This window comes from Opisthorchis viverrini (genome assembly GCF_000715545.1).
Source record: "Opisthorchis viverrini unplaced genomic scaffold opera_v5_413, whole genome shotgun sequence".
Classification (NCBI taxonomy): Eukaryota; Metazoa; Platyhelminthes; class Trematoda; order Opisthorchiida; family Opisthorchiidae; genus Opisthorchis; species Opisthorchis viverrini.
The window spans coordinates 248,683-260,787 of NW_008752074.1; the positions used below are offsets into that span (position 1 = coordinate 248,683).

The window sequence follows — 12,105 nt, forward strand, 5'->3', positions numbered from 1 at the left end:
AGACAGCCAATCAAGATTATGACGACTGTATTTATAGGACCATCACCGAATGTTCCACGAGGTCACGCTATAATCTTCGTCAGTGGGCAAGAAGTGTCAAGCTATAGTTGCTGGATGCTCATTGGCTAACATTCTGACCAGTCAAGGCATGCCTTTGTTTTGTCCGTAGACAGCATGTGGCATTCGTTCAAATGACGTGATGCTCGGTTATTAGAAGCGGCTGACCTCTGGACAACTTGATTGCGCTGCCAGTCATTCACCTGTATGAGGTGTAATAAAAGATAATCGAACTGAACAAGCAAGATTTTCACGAGCCCTCATGTAACTAGACGTCATATGCCTGAATGGAAAGGATTAACAGGCGGGTGGACCAGTTTTTTGCAAGCACCTACAGACTAAAAATCCAACTGGGCAAATCTGAGTTCATATACTGGCAAACGGCGTGCGCACTGTCAGTAAAATGACCTCGCAAAGGGAAGATGATTTCAAAACTTCTAACGACGGAGTACCTGTTTTAAGCAGACGATCTTTCTACCGATAGAGCATGGTTTCACATTAGATCGTGGCTGACCTGAAATGTTTTCGTAAACGGCGATGATGTGTTATAATGCCTTATTACATCAGAGCGCCGGTACTGAACACTGATGTTGTGTTCTGTGTCAGGAGACAAGCCGTCTCTATTAACCGAACATCACACCATTTGGACGGATGTGTCACGTGCAGGACACGGACCAAACGAAGATATGCCCTGATTGGTTAGAATGCCATCCAACCCTGGTCGGGCATCCTTGACCCGACGCTTCTCGTCCTCTCACTGAGATTCTAGCACGACCTTGTGGAACACTCTGTGATTACCCAATAAATACAAGTGACACCATTTTCCTTTGTCTCCATAAAGGGCTGTGTAGAGCTACCGTGCCTTTTGACATACCATAGTGGGTGAAGCAGGAAGCCAAGGGACCGATACAGAGCTGCACTACCGTTCAGCAAGACCTTACTCGTTCTTCAGGGTAGTCAGCCCACCTTAGAAGACATAGCTTTGTTCTTTCCGAGAGGTTGATCACCACATTTCTCGTGGTGAAGTAACTGTTGCGAATTGTTGCAGCGGATTCCCTTGATAATGGGAAATGAACCAGATTGTCTTCACTAAACATCATACGTGGAGCGCAGCAGACTAAAACCAACTAATTCGGTAATCATAACGGCAACGAGACTTTAATTATTAGGTTCACAAAAACTAAATACTGAGAGGTCTGATATCCACCTCACAGGCTTGCCCTTAATTTCAGGGTGTTTCAATTTTGTTTATAGCCACACCACTCTCGTCTGAACGGCCGTGTTCTTGTTCCGGCGTAATATTCCGGTAAGTCCACACCAAAGGGAAATACTGGACTCGAGTTTCGCTCTTATTAGAGCTCATCAGCAGTGCATATCCAATGGCCGTGCCGGGATTAGAACCCCAGACATCTGACATGCGAGGCCAGCGTGTAGCCACTACTCCACCAACGCACGTTGGACGCATCTGAATTTCAATTTATTTTCAGTACCATTGATATATCGACAGCTTGTAGTCAAACCGTCTAGTGTTCAACCACTGACTGTAGGGTCGGGAGTGTGAAACCCTCTGATTCCATCCCAAGTGCACTGATGATGAATGATAAAGAGGATACGGGTGTTGTACAGTGCCTCTTGGAATTTTAGCATCAATTGACTTTACTTGAAGGACGAAATCTCGGTTTAAGTTTGCAAAATCTCCTCACATAAGCACGCTTTGTTGAGTTGGTATTTCTCACTTTTGTAACCGACTGGGAGTGAAAAGCTGCACTTTCATGCCTCGCAGTGGAATATTACATAAGAGGTCGTCTTGCAAAATAGACTTCTTTTAAGTGGCTTCTCCAAGTCTTGAGTGAGATAATAGTGAAATCGCTTCACTATCACTGGTCATTAAGATCGTAAGTTTTGTTGCACATACTTTACAACGCAAGGTTTGGTTGCCTATTACAAAACGTTACCCTCAAAAGTGAATCTTTTATTTTCACAGGTCCAATTGGAATCACCTCGATTGTGATCGGGGTTTGCTTTTTTGTGATCGCCATCTTCAGTTTTGTTGGCGTCTGCTGCCGTGTCAAAGCAATGCTCATAATCGTGAGTTCAGTCGGTGTTCTAAGTCGGATAAAATGACCCTGCGTAGATGTTTCATTGATGGAAAGGAGAAAAAAAATCCGAACTCATGATCGGCTTGACCCAGATGAATAAATGTCTAATTGACTGGGGAGACTGACAGAAGATAAATTTATCAATCTGTCATATTTGATATGCAAAACTCAGAAGTATCCCTCATTGTCAAAAGGCCAGAGAAAACTGTTCACTTTTCAGCAATGTCATTTTCGAAGTGTCCTTGTACGATTCTCTTCAGGTGGATAAACTTTAAGCCTAAACTGCGTGACGCGTCGCGTCCTTGGATGTGCAGGTCTTTGAAACCAATCATAGAAACGAATGTGAACTGAATAAAACGGTAAAGATTGAATCGGAGTTTAAATGAGGTTTACATAAATAACCAAATACTTGACTGAAAATCTAGGCAAAAAATTCCCTTTGTAACTTTGAAGATCGTAAATTAATTTGAAATCCATTCATTATCAGTAATATGACCATGACAATTAAATTTCCTCGGTAATCTCAAGTGAACCAGCTAAAAATTTCATTCTATATACGGCTTGATTTGAGCTTGGACCAATTTTTTCACACTGATGATTTTGAGATAACTGGAATTCTGCTGAGTGAAACAGAGTATTCCACTACGGTTCAACCGCCAAATTCGACATATCTTCGTGAAAAGTACGAGTGCCAGGAATTCGCCACAACTATGCCAGAGAAATTTGCTGATGTATTTTCTCGAAAGTTGCTTCCTAGAGATCGCTTGGCAGAATATTTCGTCTGGTATGCTATATCAGTATATATCAGTACCCTTCGCCTTGCAGGTGGCTGTGAACTCACTTTCCTTTATCGGCCAAAATTAAAATGAGCGAACGTCAAATTTTTAGGGTAGCATAAAGGCTCTCACATGTTTGGTAGTGTGACGTATCAGTACTATATATTTGACAGAATTGCGTTGAGGAAATCAAAGCCACTATCGATCGGATCCATCACAAACAGTGGTTGAATAGCACACTGATGGCGAAGTTGATCGAAAAAGATTATAGAATTCATTTTTTAGGGATATTCCACTGGGTCTGTGATTTCAGCTCGGAATGCATTTGTCTCGGTCTCTTGGCAGACGTTCCATTATTCGCTGTAAGTGACAATAAAACGCGATGCTGGAAGAACATCCTTAGAAGATTCCAGAAAATCAAATCAGTTCAACTTGAATTAATAAGAACCCAAATAGTATGCTACAATTTTTATGAATTACGGGTCGGAAATCTTTGGATTAGTGCTGAGCTTTTGGTGGTCTGGAAAATTTTCGTCATAAAGCTCTCATTGTATAAAAACAAATTTGTCATTTGTGGAAAACACTAATAGGCACTGTACAAAGCTTGATGAGTTAGAGGAAAACACTGTTGGCGAAATACACTCATTTGCAAAATAATTGGGTTTTTCCAGAGACTCACCTGGAAGACTCACCTGAACCCAGCCGAAACCTCCGTTTGTGACGTTTTCAAGCGACTGATTTTGTTGTACCAGGCCGCCTCATGTTTCAGTCGCTGTTGGTTTCTCAGGCTAACGTAGACGGAGATAAAAACGGCCTCACTGTTATAGCTCAACGTTACACTGGAATGATATTGCTTACTACTGTAAGTTCAAAGAAGGTCAGAGAACGCGTACTTAAGGACATGGGTGTACTGAGTACACGCGGCCGAGCAGTTTCGCCTTGTAACGGGTAAGCAAATAAATGAGTCTCATGTACGGTCATCCCACAGACAGTTCTCTGATGATGGATGGATAGACACACAGGCGTGTCAACCAATGGGACACGCATCCAATCAGCCACTAGAGTCACAGGTCAGGTCGGTGGATGATTGACGAACGGACACGCACACTCTGACAAATCGAACCGGTTACTACAGTCCTCCACCGCTAGACTTAGCCAACTCCAGCTTGGTAGTTATTGATGCCTTGCATGAGGCCTTTCGAGATTCCGATGTGGACTTTGATTCACGATCTCACATTTCTAGCTAAGTTCACAGAGCTAGCTGGTACTAACTGCAATGAATTTTACCAATATCTTTGTTTCAGTACGCATGTATCGTCGGTTTCATTGCTTTGGCCCATTGCGTCTTAATAGTTACACATTTCGCGGACGAAGACCTCGTGAGCTGAGTTTCTTATTTTCTCGCTTCTATGCATTCATATTTTTAATTGACGTTTTGATGTTATACCCAAACCACGTGGCTGTAGAGTGAACACCACTCTTTTGTTAGCCGTCTACGTGAGGTCCACTGTCTGAATATACCACTTCAATGCTATGCAAGCTATTGCGATTGGCAGAAACACCGATCCACCACCAGGCTCCCTAAAAAAGCACTGATGATATCATTTCGATTGGTGAATGCATCTCGATTGCAAATAAATTGAACAAAGCAACAACCATGCTGTTTCCATGGTTTCGTAGGACATCATCGATGTGTGCACCCGATCCACGGAATATAATGCAGTTAGGCTGCGCAAGTAGGACAAAGTACGTTAGCTCTCACGGAGAAGGGAGGACTCGAAAAATTGCTGCAATCGCTTCGAAAGCCCACGATTGGTTTCGCTCGTCTTTGAGCTCGTCAGGTAGGCGTAAACACAAAAATGGGAGAGATTCAGCTGAGATACAGGCGAGAGCTGAGAACTGGACTGTTTCGCAAACAGGTTTTCCACTAAATGCGCCCGATACGTGAATACTCTGGAATAACAGAGTTATTTTCGTGGGAATTTTGTGCTAAAATTTTGTGTTAAAACTTTCAAAATGCTGTGTTTTTAAAAAGATTTTCGTTGAATGTTCTTAAAATAATGCTAACAAGACCAAAGAAGCGGTGTGAGATCGATTCACTTCAAATGTCTTTGGGGGCCATGTTGAGAACTTTTGAAGCGCAGAGGACGGCGCTTCAAGTCTCCCTCTCCCACCCTTAAACCGGTGTGTCTAATCCAGGTGCCATCTTAAGACAGACAAAGAGAGTAAAACAGGGTTGATCGAGGACACAAACCTATTGAAGAGGGCCCGTGGGCTGACAACTTGTGGCTTTGCATAACAGGAAATGATTTTTCCATAAAGCCAATTCCGAAAATTGCAGGTGAACAATTCATAGTTGCAAGTACACCGATTCACCTGCACATCTTTTCAAAAATACCTGGAGGTGGCAGTCTTGTTGAACATGATGCTTATGCGGGGTAGATGATGATCTGAAGCGGAAGGAATGCAGGGCGGAGTGAAGCTTGATTTCCAACGTAACGGTTAACTCAAGAGGCATGCAACGTTTGGCCTTCCTGTCGGGTGACACTGTGTTGGTAAAGATGGACCTTAGAAACGAAACGCAAATGATACTCTAGGGGATATGTTCCTACGATGAAATATCTGTTCTCGTGGCATCATCAATAAGGTGGCAATATGTGACATTGAATACTTGGATGATATGAGAGCTCTACAAATAAGAGTCCATACATGTTTTAATCGACAAAATTTGTGACAAACGTTTCGCCTCATTTTAGCAGCCAATTTTCTTTCTTTCACTGTCATCAGATTCCTTATAAAAAGGAGATTTTACTGAACTTCATGTTTCAGACTGTTCATATATGTGGTAGTCGAGGGGTCTGTATGGCGTGGGTTTGGACGTAGAATACAAATTTCCTGCGTTCGCAGGCTAAAGAAATGTTTTGTGCTTGTTGCGCATATTCACCACTAATGAAAATGCTGTTCTCTGGATTGTTAGTGTAAACGGAATCATGAGCATCAAACAAAACTACCGCGCTCACCGGCCGAAACGATCTCGATGTGATCTAGGTTACAAATCTCCTACCTTCGACTCTTTCAGTAACAAAATCTTTCAGGGAAGGCTATCTAACATTCGTTTCTCGTCGAAAGCAAATATCTATTCGAAGCAGACGTTCGGCGGTTGACCTTTCCCTGTTAAGTGAGGTTCTATCCTTGATACAACTGTTGCCTTGCAACCCGAAGTATTCACCGATTGGCTCTTTTCTGTTCAGTATCTAAGGAAAATCAATAAAGAAATACATGACCTGACGAAATACTACAAATCAATCGAAAGTGGTGAAGCGTTCAGCGTCACGTTCGGAATGATAATGACAATGGTGAGTCACGCAAACGAGACAAAAATTTGTTTTTGTTCCACAGTTTCAAACAATTTTGTAACCTGTCTTCTACCAAGGACAGTTTCGGACACCATTTGTGGTGTGGATTACGAAACAAGAAACAGTGTTCATGGAAATTTTTGGTTTTCAACGGGAAAATAAGAGCATGTCATCTTACTTGCTGATTTATTCCGTATTATCAATCAGCTGCTGGAATTTGTAGTGCCCTGTAAGAAAGAAACAACCACTTTGGTGCATTGTTATGAGGCGTCTAACGACAGCGTATTGGCCAACCCGACGGTTAAAGTAAACGGAGACATGTCCACTGTTGCTTGCCTATTTGTCCGTCTCGTCCGAGTGGATAAGACGGTGGAGTTGACCCCAGAACGGATGCTTTCAGAAAGGTTGCTAGTTTAAACGCCCAGGTTTTTGTAGTCCAATAAATCCAATTTTGCTGATGATTATATCATATTTTTAACTTTCTTTGGATCGCTGGACCATTAATTAATCGAAGATCCGTTGCAAATGGTCAACTTGTCGTTCGAGAACGTTTTAATACTTACCGACTCAAATCAGTAGTACAAAAATTCAATAGAATTACGAGAATACGTTATGTTTCTAGCGGCCTACGAACTCACCCTGCGGAGATCGACCGAATGGCTGAGTATGCCTTGTGTCAGATTTATAAAACGGTGTCGAAACGTTTGATAACCTGGCTTCTAAACAGAAAAATTGCGTCTTCCTCCCAACAATGTGTTTGTCTTTTCTTTTCGCACAATCCAAACATCATCCTCCCCTTCGTTCTGCTCCAGTTTGATTGCTGCGGATATAACAATGGAACGGATTTTCTTGCGACGGGTGCACAGTTCACACACAGAGACTCATACGGAGGGCACAATTTTCCACGTAAGTAATTGGTGTCCGCCTAATTTTCCGGACCATTTTGGTAGTCTTTTTTTACTGCTCCCCTTGATGCTTTTGAAACTCTTCTCATTGATTTAGTTTGTTTTTTGTTGGCAGGATCACACGATCAATTCTGTGCTATTTGGTTTCAAGTAAAACATAAGGTTGACGGAAACCCGGGAACTGCGCCTACCTGAAGAGCCCCAAAAAGGGCGAAACCGATCGTGGGCTGTCGACGGATTTTCAGCACAGCAACCTTTAGTACATTACAAAGAAAATATGATGTACTTATGTGAGAACGAAAGTTGTTACTTTCCGCTCCCGTTTGATCTCTGCCCAATAGTGTTTCAGGAGTTACGCAAGGTTGTTTTTAGTTCAGAACAGTGCAATATCTCTCGGGAATTCTCATGTGTCTCCGAAAAATGTAATGCGTATAATAAGTAGTTTGCGCGGAGTTTCAGAGTGACGTTTGACCGTCCATTGTGATAAAATCGCCTGATCAAACTTTACTTAGAATTTCAACCAGTGTTTGGGGGTAACAAGCGTATCTTACGGGGTTCCGCTTACACATCTACCACCTTCAGGTTACTCATACGTAGGACCCTCACTTTAAACTTATCCATGATAACTGCTGACGTGGTATCTCACCAGGCCTTTTTAACTAGTCCATCGATAAAGGTGATTTCCGCTTCAACGTATTGGGCAAGACCCGGTGGCAACAATGCTTCGTTTGTTTGCGTTAGGATTACCAAAATCCAACAGTGTTTTTATTCGCTCTTGTGTGACCTTGAACATAAAACTGCATGTGGCTGTGCCACAAGGTATTGAGTACAACATCATCCGGTCGGGGGTAGACTCGCTGTACTACGTTTTCTGCTCCATAGCTTACTGAAGCAGAAAAAGCTTCGGAGGAATGAGCCACAGCGAGCCATCAGTTTAAATGTGACGACCACATATTCAAACCGAGAGTTGATGGACCATTTTGGGCGTTTATCCAGACGACCACGAAAACAGATTAATCCGAGCTGTACAAAAAAACCAATATACACAAAAATCCTGTTAAAACTGAACCCCAAGACAAATGCGCTAATGTTTGCGACAGAAGTCAATAAAAAAAGAAATACGGCTGTTTGCGTTGATTGGAAAGCTAATAATGATCAAAGTGATAAGCTTAGTTACTCAGCGTTTACTGCTGGTTTGACGGAGTATGTCGGGGCCTCATGCGATTTGATATCCATAAATTGTTATGAACCCTTCGGATGAGTATTTGAAGATGTATGCTTTTTACATCGTCATCCAGTATTCCGTGAAATGTCATTTTGACGACAAAGGAGGATAGTTAATGCACTAGCGGATGAATGAATCCAAACAGTGGAGTATATTAGCGACTGTCGGTCGATAGGCAATCCCCAGAACGTCTTCACCCGTACTCAGCTAGCGATTCGCTACGGGGTTATCTTGTATCTGATTTTGTACCCGGTCAACTTAAGAGACAGCGCAAGCAACGATAGCCTCATGTAAGCATTATTCACCTGCCATGTACCATCTCTCCTTTCGACTTTCGACGGTTTGAATCAAATGTTGTGGTGTTACATTATGTAACCGCTAAAAAGGACAAGTAAGAAAGCACAAGTACAGTGCTACCACAAAACTTGCTTTTAAAAAATCTGATTCCCTATGACGTTTTCCGTGACAAAATTTACGAGCAATGATTTGTTAATTGTATAACGGCATAGTGTGTGATGCTGTGCGGCGCGAATAACTGCTTTAATTTCTATTTTGTTTTTTAGTAATCCCGTATCCTGCACCTTGCTGCAAGAAGGGACACATTGGAGAGGGTGCACTAGAATGTCCTCAAATGTTCACGGAATTAAACAGCAACTATCTCAGAGGTTGTAACAAGGGACTGCATCATAGTTTGAAGAAACCGGTCATGTTGATTGCTCTGGGTTCCTTGGTGATTCCCATCGTCGCGGTGAGCGGATAACTTATTTGTTTGTCGATGCGTCGACCCACGTTTGCAGGTAATGTGCATCTGCTTATCGATTCTTGTCAAGTGGATCGTCCCCAAGTTGTGCATATGAGTTTCTTGTAGTAAAAGTGAGCGAAAATCTTGGCTACTGGAAGAAACCGTGTTCGGTGGTGCCCACAACGTCAGTTGGGAATCACAAGTTACTTTCACCAGTAGCGAAATACCGTAAAACAATTTGCCCCTGCAGTATGACTCAAATTCTAGGAGGATCCATTTCCAGATTACGTCGATCAATACTTTTTGTTTAAATACGGTTCTTTTTGGCGGCCCAAATGAATAATAATCAACTAAGTAACTAATTAACTAACTAACCAAATAAATAAATAAATAGAATAGAATAAATAATAAAATAAACGGAAGCCTGGATACAGTGAAGAAGACAAACGCGGTCTACAAACTTGTTACTAGAATACTCGAGCAATGGCTTGCCAGCAGAAAAGATGGCCCAAATGCACTTGTCTCAATCTGCGAAGACGGAGAAGGACACAAGTTCCGTTGGAACAATGTCCAAATACTTGCACACTGAAGAACAAAACAGGAGCGAGAGTTTGCGGAGGCGTGGTACTCCACACCAAAATCGATCAATAAACACATCGACATTGACCCAGTCCATTGGCCGCTACGGGCAAAAGATCTACGCAGTCAAGGGACTTTGAGTCACATGGGAAATCAAGAAACCTAACAAAAACCAACGGACCAAAAGGGTTAAAGGAAAAAAACTACTAGAAACAGAAGACCACTGAATCAACCAATCGAAGGAACCAATTCAGACTGATAAGGAGGATGAAAACGACCGAATCACAACGGAACAATCACACACAGAACTGTCGCACTGAATGCGCCCAACAAACCAGTCAGACACAGGAGATTGAAAGCAACTCAGATTTACTGGGGACCAATCAAAATACGTGAAGTCAGCTCCCGACCGCTAGCAGATGCTGTTTAGAGGCCATTTAAGCACCGGTAAAAGAAGAAGAATTTACCCACTCAACTTCGCACTGACGATGTCGCCTCGGTTGGTGATGAAACGTTCGGAATCCAACTGCATACTGTGCGAACGGACCTAACGGAACCTAAATTACACCGATTCAGAAAGAGTGGCGTCTCCGGTGAACCCTTGGTATTCGACGGCTGTTGCGAGAATCACGAGTTTCTCACGCTACGCATTAAAATTTTCTTGGGCCAATCTACGCACTGTAGTTGTCGATAACGCATCATGACTCTGCCAGAGACAGCTTGTTGTAACATCCAATTCGGACTTGTAACCTCGAAAACATCTGGGAAGGTTCAACTCAGCGGTTGTAAAATAAATTACCAGACACTTCAATTTGTAAACTTGGTAGATTAGTTGCTCTGCAGCTTTCGTCATTAAATCATAGGCCAAAGTTTTTCACACTGAACTTTCAGGCAAATTGTCTACAGACGGCTTCTTTAAAATCCAGTGAAATGTTTTGTCTACAAACCGGTATAAGGAATTCTAGCCACTTACCCGTTTCATTCACTGAAACTCAGCGCAAAGGTTCAACAGCATTCACATCAGTTGGATAATGCATGACTATCACTCATCATCAGTGATAATCATTATTTAGGCTTACTTAAGTCGTCTGAGGTTTTCAGAATGTTCCGACAGGTGGTCAGGTGGGTGGCGAATAAATCCTTTGAAAGTGGGCGAAGAAATCCGCCGTGCTTCAGACTGGGTTGTAAGTACTCAAAATAAGCCCAAGTGGCTTTATTTTTGTTTTTAGTATTTTAAATGTTTCAGCAAACTGACACAGATGCACGCGCGAAGCTCACACACCCACCAGTTCATGAGGTTAATGTAGTAAATCTGCTATGTTCCATTTGCCCTGTTGGCTTTTTCATCTCCTGGAATTCCGTCACCGCAGTGTTTTTTAATGTGTCTAAAACAATGTTCGATCGGAGGACAAAAGATCGGGGAGAATACTGATTTGACGGTGCACTTCCGCCTATGTTTGTTATCAAGTGGCTTCTCCGAATCGGACCTAATGTACGCCTGCCATGTCGACATCCTTGATTCTGCGGCCGCACGTGAAAACCGGGCTTGTTACCAAATGTTTAGTCTTCAAAGCAAATAACAAGCACCATTTACTCGCAAACTGTTTCAAGGAGGAATTCATACGGCAGTAGACATTCACATCCGAAAGAATATCGGGTCAGGAATGCGTTTTATTTCTAAAAAAAAGTCCGCTTTGCAAAGGGTTGGAAGACTGCATATTGGAGGTTTTCAGTGAGATTAAACGCACGATAAACACAAAGGAATCTTGGGATATGCCGCAAAAACTGAAGAATGGACAGTGTTTGAATATATCAAGATTATCGGGTGATAGAAAAGTTTGTAATAATGCGGTTCTTCAAAATTGACGAACAGAAGTCTGAGTAAACTTTCGAGACATGCGCCTACAAATAAAATGTAACAGAACGTATTTCGGGTGGACCAAGAAATCTTGAGGCTAACTGAAAATATGAGTAGGATCTCCAAAAGACAGCGACGTAACATTGCTCGTTCTATTAGCGGAACTGTGAGTTTTTCTGCAGAAATTTCGGTCAAAGTAAACAAGTTAGTGGGCCTTCGAATTCCCACTAGATTATTACACGTAGGCAAGCTTCGCGTAGAATATAACAGCGGTATACCGTGACGAAGGGCCTCTAGAACCGAGGACGCTGGGAGGGGGTGTAAGATGTAAACAAATTTGATATCTCATATGGAAAAATGAATCTTTTAAAAACATACTGGGAATCGGGTGTGAGCGACTGGTGGCTAGGTCGAAATGATGGCCCAGGTAGTTAGAGTGCGAAATTAGTGACAAGAAGGTCCGCGGTTCCAACCCGATCTCTGCCTCTCGACTTCCTCTGTCTAGACG

At 42.5% G+C, this 12,105-nt stretch overlaps 1 protein-coding gene across 1 annotated transcript; it reads left to right on the top strand.

Moving 5' to 3' along the window:
* Window positions 1-6,183: 6,183 nt before the first annotated feature.
* T265_10863 (hypothetical protein) lies at window positions 6,184-9,275 on the top strand (the record flags this gene model as incomplete). The annotated part of the gene is made up of 4 exons (XM_009177353.1): window positions 6,184-6,288; window positions 7,101-7,194; window positions 8,982-9,166; window positions 9,216-9,275. 4 exons carry the CDS (start codon window positions 6,274-6,276, stop codon window positions 9,273-9,275), a joined length of 354 nt encoding a protein of 117 aa, XP_009175617.1.
* Window positions 9,276-12,105: the final 2,830 nt, after the last annotated feature.